The sequence below is a fragment of the Saimiri boliviensis genome, chromosome X, assembly GCF_048565385.1.
Source record: "Saimiri boliviensis isolate mSaiBol1 chromosome X, mSaiBol1.pri, whole genome shotgun sequence".
NCBI lineage: Eukaryota > Metazoa > Chordata > Mammalia > Primates > Cebidae > Saimiri > Saimiri boliviensis.
This window is the reverse complement of record NC_133470.1, coordinates 103276238-103293578: the sequence shown is the minus strand read 5'-3', so window position 1 is coordinate 103293578 and position 17341 is coordinate 103276238. Positions and strand designations below refer to the sequence as shown.

Here is a 17341-nt window from a genome sequence, read left to right as displayed (position 1 = left end):
CACATCATGGTGAAATGTTCACGATAGTGAAATGTATTCAGTTACATGTCTGTCTATCAACTAGACTGTGACCTTTTCAAGACTTAAGAACTGTCTTGGGTAGTTTTGAATATCCAGCACCTAGTAAAGCACCATACACAAAGCAGATGTTTAATAAATGTTTCTAAATGAACCTTCATGTCTAGTGCCTGATCAAAACAGTGCACTTAATTCTTTACAAGCTCCTCGCCTCATTTTTTCATGTGTTTAAAAGCATCACATGGCCAGGCGCAGTGGCTCATGCCTATAATCCCAGAACTTTGGGAGACCTAGGTGGGTGGATCACCTGAGGTCAGAAGTTCGAGACCAGTCTGGCCAATGTGGTGAAATCATGTCTGTACCAAAAATACAAAATTAGTGAGGCGTGGTGGCATGTGCCTATAGTCCCAGCTTCTCTGGAGGCTGAGGGAGGAGAATCGCTTAGAACTGGGAGGCGGAGGTTGTAGTGAGCCGAGATCGCACCACTGCACTCCAGCCCAGGCAAAGTGAGACACCGTCTCAAAAATAAATAAGTAAATAAAAAAATAAATACACCACAGGAAGATACTTTTTTTCAACATCAATTGTGTTACTGTGACATGACCAATATCAGAGGCAACCTTTAAACACTCCTACACCCTGTCTTTAATGTTGTCTATTTTCCTCTTACTCAAAGCATTTCTAAGCCCCTGGCATGCTTTCTTTGTTCGTTACACACAGTGGGCCCTCAATCAGTTTTAGGTGAATGAACATATGAATGCATTTACTTTTTCTAGTTTTGTAAAATTTACTTTTGCAGAAGGCCCCAGAATCTGGCCTCAAATTGTGAAGCAATCAAGGGAATAATTAGCCGATGAAGAACACCGTAATTAGATAGGACATTTTTGTTCATTTTACTATAAAGTATTTTTACAGGAAATGTGTTTTAAATGACTAACATTGTGAATGGGGTAATTACAGCAACTCCATAAGTAGCCATGTTGAGGGCTACATCATTTTTGTCCTCCTTCCTAGTTTAATTCACCAAAGAAACCAGTTACTCCTGGAGTTTAAAGACAAGCTGAAATAGCCTAATCCACCCTCCATATTTTGGATAAGCAACAGTTCAGAGGGTACAGCAGTTGCACCGTATAGATGCTAAGGGTGTGGGTCAACTAAGTGAACCAAGTCTGGGTTTGAATCCCAGCTCCTCCAACTTAACTAGCTTTGAGGAAGAAATAAGACTTAGTGTTTGATAGATCAGTAGGGTGACCATAGTGCAGGCGTCCCCAAACTACGGCCCGTGGGCCGCATGCGGCCCCCTGAGGCCATTTATCCGGCCCCCGCCGCACTTCAAGAAGGGGCACCTCTTTCATTGGTGGTCAGTGAGAGGAGCACAGTATGCGGCGGCCCTCCAACGGTCTGAGGGACAGTGAACTGGCCCCCTGTGTAAAAAGTTTAGGGACGCCTGCTATAGTATATAGTAATCTGTCATACATTTCTTTCTCTCTCTCTTTTTTTGTTTTTTGAGACAGGGTCTCACTCTTTCACCCAGGCTGGGGTACAGTGGCGTGATCATGGCTCACTGCAGCATTGATCTCCCAAGCCCAAGTGATCCTCCCACTTCAATCTCCCCAGTAGCATGGCACCATGCCTGGCTATTTTTCGTATTTTTTTTTTTTTTTTTTGGTAGAAATGGGGTCTTCATGTTGCCCAGACTGGCCTCAAACGATCCTCCCGCCTCGGCCTCCCAAAGTGTTGGGATTACATAAGCCACAGCACCCAGCTGTGTATATTTCAAAGTAGCTAGAAAAGAAGAATTTGAATGTTTCTAGCATAAAGACAAATATTTAGGTGATGGATATCCCAATTATATTGATTTGACCTTTATAAATTATATGAATGTATTAAACTACCACATGTCCCTTGAAAATATGTACATCTATTGTGTATCCATAAAAAGTAATTAGCAGAAATAGAATAGTTCTAAAACAGAAGAACAAAACCAAACCAAACCCAGCTTCTAGGTTTATTAGGACTGATTTCATGGGTTACTGTGAAATAATAATATGTAAACTGGCCAGCATGGCACTTGAGGTGTAGTGGAAGCTCAACAATAGTAGTGTAATATACTATTCTGCCACCTCCTCCTACAAAGCTGACAGCATTCTGGAATCAGATATTACCTTAGGGGAACTGACTGGTAGCTCTTAGCTACATGTTCTGCTATACATTGGATGTTGGTGTCTCCCGTGGTTCCATTACTAACAGTATCTGACTGAAATCAAGCAAACTACTGCCTCACTCACAGAACTTCCCTTCCTCCATCAGGAATTTCCTCAGGCTTAGGCTGATATAATCAAGGCTATAAATAAAACCATTGGAGAACATGGATGTTTGTCTTGCTTATGTGCTTGTAAGGTTTAGTTAGTGAACTCTAGCTGGATCTTTTGTGTTTAAAGTCACCACTCAAAATACTAATATGATATACAGGATTGAAAACAACAAGAGGAAATCAGAATCAGAAAAATTGGTGATAACCAAATTAAAGGGAGACCTGGTCAATTTCTGAAGCATGGCTCTTCCACTAACTACAGGTGGGTACTCTTGGGCAAGGAGCAATTTCACTAGGCTTCAGTTTCCTCATTTATAAAATGAAGATAATAGCTCCCACTTCATAGGATTGTCATCTATTGTATATCGATAATGAGGATTATGATAACTGACAATAATGCTAATAATGGCCAACATTTATTGAAGATACCACATACCAGACACATGCTAAGTGCTTTATCAAACATCATTCCCTATGAAGAAGATATTCTTTTTATTTCTATTTCATGAATCAGAAAAATGAACTAATAAAGATAAAATGACTTCCCAACATCCCACAGTAAGGAAGTGGGTGGAGCCAGGTTTTACGATTCCACACTCTGTGATCTTAATATGCTACCTAACTCTGTGAGGTCATTCAGTCCATGGTCATCCTTTCCCCCCGCTTCTAATTTTGTTCTTATTTCTCTCCATCAGTGCCTGCTACTGGCCACCTCACCCCAATAAGGCTCAAATCCTCTGAAAACTATAGACAGGTACTCACAGTGGTAGTCAGCTTTCCTGCATTCTTCTGGACATACTGGATGGAATCATGGATTGTTGAAAAGAGACCAAGCAGTATGTTTTCCATGTCATAGATTCTGTACATGCCATTCACAAGTTCTTCAAGAGACAGAATGTATTCTCTCCAGTATTTGTCAATCTCCACCACACCTGCCATACAGCCTTGCATGACCACGTTGCAGTAACCACCACAAGGTTTAACCATCATCAGTCCCTGGCAGTAAGAGCAGTACCACATTCTGGTGAGCATTCGGCCACAGTCCTTACTGAACTTCAGGTGGTCGGTTGTGTTGATCACTTCAATTCCAAGATTTAGAGCCTGAAGGAAGATCCTAGTGACTTGCAGTGACTTGGAAACCTGGGTCATAATAAGCTTGGGGAAATTCCCAAATACTTTCAGGTCACGTCTTGCTCCTCGGAGGCACTCATTTATGTCCAAGGCTGAATCAGGCAGGCCTGGGTTCATTAGCTGGGTATAGATGACTGGAAACAGGCTGTCAAACAATTCATTGACCATGTCATCCACATTGATGTCAGAACCCAAGATGTAGAGAGACACATCTGTGAAAAATTCACCCACAAACTCAAAAGCTTGTGGAGTCAGGCTTGGGTAGTTGTTCTTGAACATGGCATTGGTGTAGTTCTTGGCATGGCGGACAACAATTTCAAAGGCCTCTGTAAAAAAAGAGACATAAAAATGTGCACAAATTAAAACATGAAAATCCAGGGTGTAAATAAATTTGAGACTTCTCTATTGCTGTGGTGATTAAGGTCCCATGTGCCTTAAATAATTGACTTTTATTCATTTCTGGTATTGCCTCTATTCTTGCAGTCATTTGCGCCTATAAATCTATTTTCCTTTCTGAACATGAAGTCCAGATTCTGATGTGCACATAAATTCTTAAACACACAAATTATATTTCAAATGACAAAAGCCAAGATTCGGTAAACATTTCAGCCTTTCATGAAAATATTGATTAAAAATTGGCTAAATGAGAAGTTATTTCTCTTTTTCTTACATTGATCTATTCAGTTAAAAAATTGTATTTTAGGACATTTCATTTTTAGACAGAGATAAATATTTGACAACAAACCATATATTGTATAAACTCACATAATAGTTTAAGCCTGTTTAGCCCTGGAGGGGAGGCAAGTTCCTAGCCAAGAATAAAAGCTATCACGAATTTAATCATTTTGGTAGATTTTCTCCTGATAACTTTAAAGGGAGCTTTCTGACAGATTGCCAGACCTGGAAATGGAATTTATCCAAGGCATTTGTATCTGGGTGGAAAAACAATCCATGTACTTATCTATCATTTGGTATTGAAAATAACACCTCTAGCATTTGCAAGCTGAACATATGGAAGGATAACTACTAAGCTTCCTTGCTAAGTTCGGCTTCCACATGGCTTGGAGGCCTTATCTGCTCTACAGAGACCACAAATTCATGATTACATCTGCTGCCCCAACCCCTTGGCATAAAGCCCAATCAGTGTCATCGGTTTGAAAGAGAAAGTAATAATGTCACCATCTCATTTCTCCAAACATCCCAGACCAAAATTATTTCAAATAATCAGAGTTCTACATTGACATGAGGGAGGAAAAACAACCACAATAGGCTTTTTAAGAAATAAGACAGAGTTTAAAAACAAACAAAAATAGTCAAGTTTCCTGAGACACTTGAAATTAACTTAGTCCTTCTTTTCATTTCCTTCCAAAGTGCAAAGGTCCGTGACAGATGCACTCCAAATGATGCCAGTTCATGAGCCTTGAAAAATCAAATTATTACCGCTTTTAGACTACCAGAGAGACCATATTCCAACAGTTCCTTGGGATCTCTTAGTCCAACATTTCAGTCATCTGTGGCAGAAGTACGCTCCAGGTTGTGCTACCACCATCTGCCTCAGATCCCTCCCAGGGTAGAACATACTCCTTAGATTCTTCCCTTGGGTTTATGACATACCCAGCAATGTTGAATAATTGCCAGTGCAATTCTATTGGGCTTCCAAGCCCGCTTGAGAAAATAATGAGTTTAAGACAGAACTTAACTTTCTACAAAGGTTTATGAGTATATGTATGTTGGCTGCAGCTCTGAGGGCAGGGAGAGTGTAACATTCCCTGAGGGACACTGGCTTGCATTGATTACTTCTACTTTACAGCTGTATGTCCCTGGGGAAAAAAAATCTGCCTATCCATAAGCTATCAAATGTTCATTCGTTTTGTTTATTTGTTTGTTTAGAACATTAAGCAATTCCTAGAAAGCAATTTGTTTGTTTAGAACATTAAGCAATTCCTCTCCAAACTCCACATACTACTTTAGTCTCAATTCTTGTTTTATAAAAGCTGTATGAGGCCAAGTGATTATCTAGCCCAATACAGAAGACCAGTCAATAAATTCATTAAAATCATCAGAAATTTGGAGATTTGAAACTATTCATTCATTTTAATTTCAGCTAGCAATCACTTGTTATGTATCAGGCTCTGTGCTAGCTGCTAGAGGTACGTAAGTGCTGGGTAGATGAAGATAAACGATAGACCATCCTTGTCTTAGAAATATTCACAAGATATATGGTTTAGAGTTTACAAAATATTCTCAAGTATATTATAGCATCTACTTTTTACAACAATCTTTTAAGTTTTGTATTACAACTCTTATTTTATAATAGAGGCTCCGTAGAGTTAAAGCATTTTCCAGTGGTCACACAGGAAAGTAGAAGCAATCAACACAAACTATTGTCTTCCATAACAGTTACACTCTTGCTGCCCTCCGACTTACAACCAATACACATATTCTCAAAATTTTGGCAGAAAGTAAACTTCAATTTTAAACTCATTATTTTCACATTGGCTTCTCATCTTCAAATGGAAACGTACTAGAAAAAATTGCAACCCAAAGGCCAACAAGGCAGAGTCACACTTTCATCTTTGCCATTGTGCAGAATGAAGAGAAGGGAAAAGACTGCTGTGGATATGCCATTCCTGTAGATCTCAATCATCCAAGCAACCCTAAAATGAACTCTATACAAGGCGAGTTTTATCTCAAGTATAGTGCATTCATTCTCTAATGTACAAGATGTATAACAGTGAGATTCCATAGTCGGTACTCTCATAACCTTTTTCTTTAAAGTTTCTGTTACTAGCACTCCTAAATCGATAGAAAAAGAAAATTATAAAAGATCATGAACTATTCTGCAGAAAGAATAATCACAATGCATATTGCAAGGGAAAGGGCTATGGGTGTACTTTGAACCTCAAGCTCATATGTACTCTCTGCTCCAACTTCTACAGCTTAGAATTCACTTAGCACATTTTTGGGCTTTGCCCAACCCACTTACTTCTCTATCACAGGACAACAAACTAAATCATAACTGTTCAACTGCAGGCTCCTGGGAGACTTATAGAAACCAACACCAGTTGAAAAGTGATGCAGTTTTTCTTGGAAACTTGAGGTCTCATGAAATGAAGTCAAGGGCTACAATTACTGCAAAGACGTTCAGCTCATTGATTTTTTTTGGTCAGATAATAATGTAAACTTCAACTAGGGGAGGTTTTCCTCTGCCTCCTTCCTGGGAAGAAATCAAGTGTTATATCCAGGAAAAATTTAAACAATCAATGTAAAATCAGAGCTATCATGAACATTTTGGCATTGAATAGAAAATATTACAACTGTTTACAACATAAAGAAAAATAAATGGTGCAGACAAATAGATTTAATAAATTTGGGTTAATACAATCCTAATATAGTAAGGTTTCTAGATTTCTAGATGTCCCCATTATCATTCTGGTCACCACCCTTTGGACATGCTCTAGTGTTGCCAATGTCTTCCTTAAATTATGATGTTCAAAAAGGGATACAATTCTCCAGATGTGGTTTGATAGTGAAGTGTACAATCAGGCTATTACCTCCCTTTAAATGGTTCAATAACTTCTACTACCCCCCAGGACATATAGCCTTTCACTGCAGCAAAATGACTGTCCTTAGTATTTGATACTGATGTTCCTGTATTCAGACACAGACAGGAAGAAATGCGTTTTTATGGGCCTTTTCAGTAGTAAGCTGGGTATTAAAAAAAAGGAGAGTATATTTGTGCTTGGAAGAAGAGAGGAATAAATGAACCATGGAATCTCTTTCAAGTCCTTTAGGATAAGGCAGTCCTTATAGAAGCAGGTTATTATTTTTTTTTTCAAGGCAGTTTTTCCAGCACTGTAAGAAAGGGAAATACTTTACTTTTTATGTTCCTGGTATAAATGCCTCACAATGGGTTAGAATAAAAATGGTCCTTGTTTTCAAGCTTAGGTACCTTAACAGAAAAAAGAAAAGTAATATTTATGAAGTACCTGAAAGGTACATGCCAGGATCTGTGGTAAAATTGGTCATATCTGTCTTCTCATTCAACTTTAACATAACCATATGTGTTTGTAATTATTTTTATTTTACTGGCAAGGAAACAGGCTCGAGAGGTTATGTGACTCAAAGAAGATAATGCCTCTAGTTAAATGCTAAGTCATTCTAACCAAAGTACTTGGTAATTCCAAAATGTGCTTCAGATTTGAAAACTGGATGCTGAGAGACTTGTGGGTTCAGCTCTAACATGGAAAAAGCCTAGAAGTTGTTGTGCCCATCCTCAACAACGAGAAAATAGTCAAAGAAACAGAATCGATGATTCTTCTCAGACTCATCTGAGAGTTGAGGTCAGGGCAAACTACAACCCTGAAATCTGAGGAGACAGGCAAATACAGAGAATCACATCTGAGATTAATTTGCCCAGAGCAGAAGCCGCTGAAGCCACAAACTCATAGGAATACTTAGATAATTTTAACAAATTGCTAGAGGCTGAATGTGGACTAGCTCTAGACATATAAACTCCAGGGGCCCCATACTTATGGATCCCCACACTTCTATGGGTTTTATATCTAAAAACCATACAAAGTTCTCACAGCAAAGATGCAAGAAAAATATCTTTGTTTTTCGGGCAGAGAAAGACAAAAAGTAGTAATTTTGAAATATATCATGAGCATTCTCCATTTAAAAAAAAAAAAAAATGCCAAATCTCCCAGGGGAACACAACTTTACCGAAGCCTGATATACTTGGAGGAAAGGCAATTATTAGGTTGGTGCAAAAACAACTGCGGTTTTTGTCATTAAAAGTAATAGAGAACTTCGGCCCCCTCTAATTTCCCTGTCATACCTAAGGGGAGAAAGAAACAAGCTAAGCTAAAATAAACTTCTGAAGGTCACAGCCCAAGGACTTACACCCAATAATAAACTGAGATTCATCATAAGATTACAGACAACTTCCACTCCCCCTATGCCTTACCACCACATCATTAGATCTAAAGTATGATAACAGCACATTACAACTCATAGGGAAGCAAGACACAGATCTATTTAAGAAGGAGCTTTTAGGGAAACACCAAAACAATAGGTGGGATAAAGTAAAACAATGGCAATAGCGGAAACTAAAGTCTCTGGCATCTACATCTACAGAAAACATTAAATAGCTCAGCTACTAGCCAGGTTAACATAAAATTTCACATTCAAGTTCTAATTACTTCAAATTTCTATTACTCAATATATTATGCCCTGTTTCTGACAAACAACTACAAGCCATATTAAAAGATCAAAAAACAAACAAACAAACAAACAAAACAAAACAAAAAAACCCTCACCTTTTTGTAAAAAACAAAAGAAAACAAAAACCTTTGGTGAGACAAAGCAATTCTCATAACCACATTCAGATATGGCACAGATTTCAGAATTATCAAAGAGAGAATTTACAATAACTATGATAAATATAATAAGGGTACTAATGGAATTAAGAACATGCCATAAGATGGATAAATTAAAAACGGAGATGGAAACTCTAAGAAATTTCAAAAAATGCTAGAAATCAAAAGCATTAAAACAGGAAATAAAGCATGCCTTTCTTGGGCTCATCAGAATACCAGACACAAACAAAACAATCAGTGAGTTTGCAGACATGTCAATAGAAACCTCTCAAACTGAAATGGGGAGAGAGAAAAAGAATGAAAAAAAAAAAAAGAAAAAAAGAAAAGAAAAACAGAAAAGAATATCCACGGAGCCACAGTGGCTCACTCATGCCTAGAATCCCATTACTTTGGGAGGCTGAGACCCGAGGGTCATTTGAGGTTAGGCATTCAAGACCAGTCTGGGCAACACAGCAAAACCTCATATCTAAAAAATAAAAAATGAAGAGAATATCCAAGAGCTTTGAGAAAAATTCAAAAAGTATAAAATATGTTTAATTGCAATTCCAGAAAGAAAGAATGGAGCAGAAGACGTATTTGAAAATATAGTGAAAAAAAATTTTCCAAAGTTCATGATGTACACCATCCACAGGTTTAGGAAGCTCAGAGAACAAGCAAGATAAATATCAAAATATCTACTCTCAGGCATACCATATTCAATCTGTAGAAAGAAAAATACAAAAAGAAAGTTTTTAAAAGAAGCCAGAGAGAAAAACCCAAATTACTTATAAAGGAATAAGGATAAGAATTGTATCAAGTATCTCAACAGAAATAATCCAAGCAAAAAGACTAAAGTGAAATATTTAGCATGTTGAAGGAAAATGCCACCAATATAGAATTCTCTATCCAGCAAATTTAACTTTCATATGTGAAGGAGAAATAAAAACTTTCTCAACCAAAAATGGAGGAAATTTGTCCCCAGTAGACCTGCTTTGCAAGAAGTGTTAAAAGAAAGTTTTTCTGCCCAGACATGGTGGCTCATGCCTGCAATTCCATCACTTTGGGAGGCTGAGATGGGTGGATTGTCTGAGGTCAGGAGTTCGAGATCAGCCTGGCTAACATGGTGAAACCTTGTCTCTACTAAAAATACAGAAAATTAGCCAGGTGTGGTGATGTGTGCCTGTAATCTCAGCTATTAGGGAAGCTGAGGCAGGAGAATCACTCGAACCCAGAAGGCAAAGGCCTGGAGTAAGCCGATATTATGGCACTGTACTCCAGCCTGGGCAAGAGAGTGAGACTCCATCACAAAAAATAAAAACAATTTAAAAAAAAGTTTTTCAGGAAAATCACATAAGTCAAGAAATTGTATCAACATAAAGAAAGAGTGTTAGGGAAGGAATAAATGAAGTTAAAATGAAATATTTTCTTTGTCTTAATTGATCTAATAAGTGTTTGGTCAAAGTAATAATTGCATCAATGTATTTGTAATTATAGCATATGAATAAATAAAATGAATGACAGCAATGCTACAAAGGATGAGGTGCTGGGGAGGGGGACTGGGAATACTCTGTTATAAGGTACAATATCGGTGAAGCAATACAGTGTTATTAAAGTAGACTTAGAATAGTTGTCAATGTGTATTACAAACATTAGTGCAACTATCAATTTTTTAAAAAATAAGTATAATTAATATGCTGAGAGATTAAAATATGAAATCATACAAAATATTCAGTTAAGAGCAAGTGCAATGAATAGAAAGCAGTTATAAACATGGTAGATGTTAATCCAACTACATCAATTGCCACTTTAAATGTGAATAGTCTAAATACAAATATTAGGACAAATAGCTAATTGATGCAGGGTTTAAAACCCAGATGACAGGTTGACAGATGCAGCCAACCACATATATGACACACATATACCTGTGTAACAAACCTACACATTCTGCACTTGTATCCTGGAATTTAAAGTAAAAGAAGAAAAAGAAAAAAAAATACACAAATTAAAAGATAGGGACTGTCAGAATGGATATAAAAACAAGACTCAACTTTATGTTGTCTACAGGAAACACATCTTAAATATAAAGACACAGATAAAGGGACGGTGAGAGACATCAACACTAACACTAATTTTAAAAAATGCTAGAGTAGCCAAATATATTTCGGACTAAGCACACTTTAGAAGAAGGAAAATTATGAGGGCTAAAGAGGGCCATTACTTAATGACAAAGAGGTCAGTTTTCCAAAAACAAAACAAAACATGACAATCCTTAATGTGTATGCACCTAACAGCACAGCATCAAAATGTGTGAGGTCAAAATTAATATAACTGCAAGGAGAAATATCCAAATCCACCATTATAGTGTACAAATCCACTATTATCATTGCAGACCTCAATATTGCTCTATCAGTAACTAACAAATCCATCAGGCAGAAAGTCAGTGAGGATATGTTTGAATAATACAATCTGTCAACTGGATCTAATTGACATTTAAAAAATACTTCATTTGTCAACAGCAGAATACACATTCTTCTCAAGCTCACATGGAACATTCACTAATAAATTTAAAAGCATAAAAACCATACAAAGAACGTTATCAAGCTACAAGGAATCAAATTACAAATCAATAACAAAGATTACAAGACAATTTTCAATCTCTTACAAGTTAAAAGCACACTTCTACATAACATATGAGACAAATAAGTAGTCTCAAGAGAAATTTAAAGTATTTCTAACTATATACAAATGACAATACAACTTATAAAAAATTGTGGGATACCGCCAAAGCAGTGCTTAAAGAGAAATTTATAGCACTGAATACATGTATTAGAAAAGGAGAAATATCTGAAATGACTAATGTAAGATTCCATTAAAGGAAAGTAGAGAAAGGAGAGCACTATAAACCTAAAGTGAGCATAAGAAAACATGTAAAAATTAGAGCAAAAAAATCAATGAAACTGAAAACAGAAAATTAATAGAAAAATCTAACAAAACGGAAATCTGGTTTTCTAAAAATAAGAATAAAATAAAACAATATCTATCCAGGCTAACCAAGGAAAAAAGATCGACATAATTTACTAGTATAAGAAATAAAAGAAGAGTTATCATTACTGAGTCAATGGATATTAAAAGGATAATGTGCAAATGTTATGAACAACTCTATCCCCATGAACTTTATAAAATTTATGAAAAGGACCAACTTCCAGAAAGACACAAGCTACTAAAAATTACACAAGAAAAAATACATAGTATTAATTGGCCTATATCTATTAAGTAAACTGAATGAATAATTAATAATCTTCAAAAATAAAAAATAAAAGGACCCAGCCCAAATGGGCTCACTGGTGAATTCTACCAAACATTTAAAGAAGAAAGGATACTAACTGTCTACAATCTCTTCTGGAAAACAGAAGCAGAGTTAACACTTCTTAACTCATTTTATGAGGCCAGCATTACCCTAATATCAAAACCAGGTAAAACTATTACAAGAAAGGAAAGTTAAAGACTAACATATCTCATGAACATAAATGCAAAATTCCATAATAAATATTAGCAAATCAAACCCAACAATATATAAAAAGAATTATACACCATGACCAGTGCATTTCTGGAATAAATCGGATATGCAAGGCTGGTTTGACATTCAAAAGTCAGTTAATTATTTTAAAATTCATATGGAACCAAAAAAAGAGTCTGTGTAGCCAAGACAATCCTAAGCAAAAAGAACAAAGCTGGAGGCATCATGTTACCTTACCTCAAACTATACTACAAGGCTACAGTAACCAAAACAGCATGGTACTGGTACAAAAACAGACACATAGATGAATGAAACAGAATAGAGAAGTTGGAAATAAGACCACACATATACAACTATATGATCTTCAACAAACCTGACAAAAACAAGCAATGGCGAAATGAGTCACTATTTAATAAGTGGTGCTGGAAGAACTGGCTAGCCATATGCGGAAAATTGAAACTGGACCCCTTACACAAATGAGGTAATTTTTGTACAAACGTTTTTAAATAAATTTAAAGATGGATTAAAGACTTAAATGTAAAATACAAATATATAAAAACCCTAGAAGAAAATCTAGGCACTTACATTCAGAACATAGACATGGGCAAAAATTTCATGACAAAAATGTCAAAAGCAATTGCAACAAAAGCAAAAATTGACAAATTGGATCTAAATAAATTAATCTAAAAAAAAAAAAAAAAAGGAGCTTCCTCACAGCAAAAGAAACTATCGTCAGAGCAAAGGGGCAACCCACAGAATGGGAAAAAAATTTTGCAATCTATCTGACAAAGGTCTAATATCAAGAATCTGTGAGGCACTTAAACAACTTTATGGGGAGAGATCCAAGATGGCTGATTACTAGCAGCTCAGGATTTTAGCTCCCAGTGAAGGCACAGAGAACGAGAGGATGCCACACTTTCAGATGAATTTTTGTTGCTCACAGACCAGGGGATTCCCAGCAGAGGAACCCCACAGGTCACCAGCATGACTCTTGTGGCCGGCACAGCAGTTCTTGATACAAAATAAACAGGACTGGGTCCCCTTTTGGTCAACGTTTGGAGCTCCGGGAAGGCAGAGTCACCTATTGAGCTGATTGAAAAAGGGACTCAAAAAGGAAGCCAGACCGGAGATTCCTGAGCAGAAAAGCACCACAAATCTTAATACCGCTGTTTTGGCTGACGCAGTGGGTTGCTCAGATTCCGGCACTGGGAATCAACAAGTTGGACGTCCACTCAGAGACCTAATTTGAAAGTCAGCAATTACTAAGACGACAGGTGGATAAATTTACAATGATGGGAAGAAACCAGCATAAAAAGGCTGAGAATACCCAAAATCAGAATGCCTCTCCCTCTACAGGGGATCACAGTTCCTCATCAACAAGGGAACAAGGCCTGATGGAGAACAAGTGTGTTCCATTAACAGATTTAGACTTGAGAAGGTGGATAATAAGAAACTTCTGTGAGTTAAAAGAACATGTTCTAGCCCAAGGTAAAGAAACTAAGAACCTTGAGAAAAGGTTTGCCGAAATCCTAACGAGAATAGACAATCTAGAGAGGAATATAAGTGAATTAATGGAACTGAAGAATACAATATGAGAACTCCACGAAGTATGCACAGGTTTTAACAGTCGAATTGATCAAGCAGAAGAAAGGATATCAGAGGTCGAAGAACAACTTAATGAAATGAAATGAGAAGACAAGATTAGAGAAGAAAGAGTAAAATGGAATGAGCAAAGTCTCCAAGAAATATGGGACTACGTGAAAAGACCTAATTTACGTTTGATAGGTATACCTGAATGTCATGAAGAGAATGAATCCAAGCTGGAAAATATTCTTCAGGATATTATTCAGGAAAACTTTCCTAACCTAGTAAGGCAGGAAAATACTCAACTTCAGGTAATACAGAGAACACCACAAAGATATTCCTCAAGTAGAGCAAACCCAAGACACATAATCGTTAGATTTACCGGGATTGAAATAAAGGAGAAAATTCTAAGGGCAGCTTGACAGAAAGGTCAGGTTACCCATAAAGGGAAGCCTATCAGACTTACAGCAGATCTCTCAGCAGAAACCCTACAAACTAGAAGAGAGTGGGTGTCAATATTCAATATCCTCAAAGAAAAGAATTTTCAACCCAGAATCGCATATCCAGCCAAATTAAGCTTCATAAATGAAGGAAAAATAAAACTTTTTGTGAACAAACAAGCACTCAGAGATTTCATCACCACCAGGACTGCTTTACAAGAGCTTCTGAAAGAAGCACTCTACACAGAAAGGAACAACCAGTATCAGTCATCCCAAAAACTTACCAAAAGGTAAAGAGTATCTCCATAATGAAGAATCTATATCAACTAATGGGCAAAATAGCCAGCTAGCACTGAACGACAATATTAAACTCACAAATATCAATATTAATCCTAAATTTAAATGGATTAAATGCCCCAATCAAAGACACAGACAGGCAAATTGAATAAAAAGTCAAAACCTATCAGTTCGCTATATCCAGATCCATCTCATAAGCAAGGACACACAAAGACTCAAAACAAAGGGTTGGTGGAAGACTTACCAATCAGATGGAGAGCAAAAAAAAAAAAAAAAAGAAAAAAAAAGAAAAAAAAAAGAAAAGAAAATAGGAGTTGTAACTTTCGTCTTTAATAGTAACAAAGACTAAACAAAACGAAGAAGGACATTACATAATGGTAAAAGGATCAATGCAACAACAGGAGTCAATGATCATAAATATATATGCACTCAATATAGGAACACCCAGATACATAAGACAAGTTCTTAATGACTTATAAAGAGACTTGGACTCCCGCACAATAATAGCAGGAGACTTTGACACCACATTGTTAATATTTGACAGATCAATGAGATAGAAAATTAACAGGGACATCTATGATTTGAACTCAGACCTGGAACAAGTAAACTCAGTGAATATTTATAGAATTCTTCACCCCAGGTCTACAGAACATACATTTTTCTCAGTATCATATTACACCTATTTTGAAAGTGGCCACATAATTGGAAGTAAATCACTCTTCAGCATTTGCATAGCATTTCACAGACTTAAATGAAATATTGGTTGGCTGTTTGTAATTTTCTTCCCTTATTCCTTCCTGTCTCCACTGTTAAGCACAATTATTGGCATAAAAGAGTTTTTAATACCTATTTTTAGATTGCATCCCTGCCTGGGCAATAGAGCAAGACTCTTGTTATCTCTCCCACTTTCTCTTTCTCTTTCTTTCAAAACAAAACAAAACAAAACAAAAACAACTTTACAATTAAAAAAATCATTAAAAAGTGGGTTTCTCTTAACAAGTGTCAGTTCATGTCCTTTGCACACTTTATGCAGCCAACAAATCTAGGAAAAAACAACCCCATTAAAACGTGTGCAAAGGACATGAATAGAAACTTCTTTTGAGAAGATAATCTTGTGCAAAATGTGCAAAGGACATGATCTTGTTCCTTTTTATTGCTGCATAGTGTTCCCTGATGTATATGTACTTCTTTTGAGGAGTATCTGTTCATGTCTTTTGCACACTTTTATGCAGCCAATAAACATATGAAAAACAGCCGAGCATCACTGATCATTAGAGAAATGCAAATCAAAACCACAATGAGATATCATCTCACATCAGTCAGAATGGTAATTATAAAAAAGTCAGAAACCAACAGTTGCTGATGAGGCTGTAGAGAAATAGAAAGGCATCTACACTGTTGGTGGGAATGAAAATTAGTTCACCATTGTGGAAGATATTGTGATGCTTCCTCAAAGACCTGGAGGCAGAAATACTATTTAACCCAGGAATGCTATTACTTGGTATACACCCAAGGGAATATAAATCATTCTATTATAAAGATGCATGCACTCGTGTGTTCATTGCAGCACTATTTGCAAGAGCAAAGACATTACCCAAATGGCCATCAGCTATAGACTGCATGAAGAAAATGTGGCACATATGCAGCCATAAGAAGGAATAAGATCATGTCTTTTGCAGCAAAATGAATGGAGCTGGAAGCTGTTATCCTCAGTAAATTAATGCAGGAACCAAACACCGCATGTTCTCACTTATAAGTGGGAACTGGACAATGAGAACACATGGACACATGAGGGGAAACAACACACACTGGAGCCTGTTGAGGGGAGAAGGGAGGGAGAACATCAGGAAAAATAGTTAATATATGCTGGGCTTAATACCTAGGTTAGGTGATGGGTTGCTAGGTGCAGAAAATCGCCATGGCACACGTTTACCTATATAACAAACCTACACATCCTGCACATGTACCCTGAAACTTAAAATAAAATAAAAAATAAAGAAAACTAGGGGAAAAATTCAGCTAATGTAATCCATCACATCAACAGCCTAAATAAGAAAAATCATATGATTATATCAATAAATGCGGGAAAAAATGTTTGCTGTTTTTCCTGCCAATATCCTACATCATTCATGATAAAAGCTCTCAGCAATCTAGGAACAGAGGATAACTTTATTCACTTGATAAAGAACGTCCACAAAATTTTTACAGCTAGCGTCATGCTTAATGGTGAAAAACTGCATGCTTTTTCCTTAGGATCAGGAACAAGGCAAGAATGTCCCTGTTTCAGCAATCCTATTCAACATTATACTTAAAGTACTAGCTAATTCAATGAGACAATAAAAGGTATACAGATTGGGAAAACTACAAAACTCTGGTAAAAGAAATAAAAAATATTTTAATAAATGGAGAGATACTCCATGTTCATGGATATAAAGACTCAATATTATTAAGTTTTCAATTCTTTCCAAAACAATCTATAAATTCAATGAATCCCAATCAAAATCCCTGCAAGTTATTTTGTGGACGTCAATACTAAAGTTTATATGGAAAGACAAAAGACTCAGAATAGCTGTAACAGCAGCACTGAAAAAGAACAAAGTTGGAGAACTGGCATAACCTGGATTCAAGAATTCCCATCAAGGTACAGTAATCAAGACAGCCTGGTATTGGTGAAATAATT

General features: G+C 36.6%; 1 protein-coding gene across 1 annotated transcript in view; it reads right to left on the bottom strand.

The window, feature by feature from the left end:
• The window catches only part of GPC3 (glypican 3), a 465288-nt gene that overhangs the window by 216866 nt on the left and 231081 nt on the right, over positions 1-17341 (bottom strand). Inside the window, exon 3 of the mRNA XM_003931143.4 lies at positions 3095-3789. Coding sequence (XP_003931192.1) covers positions 3095-3789 — 695 coding nt within the window. The remainder of the gene's footprint in view (positions 1-3094; positions 3790-17341) is intronic.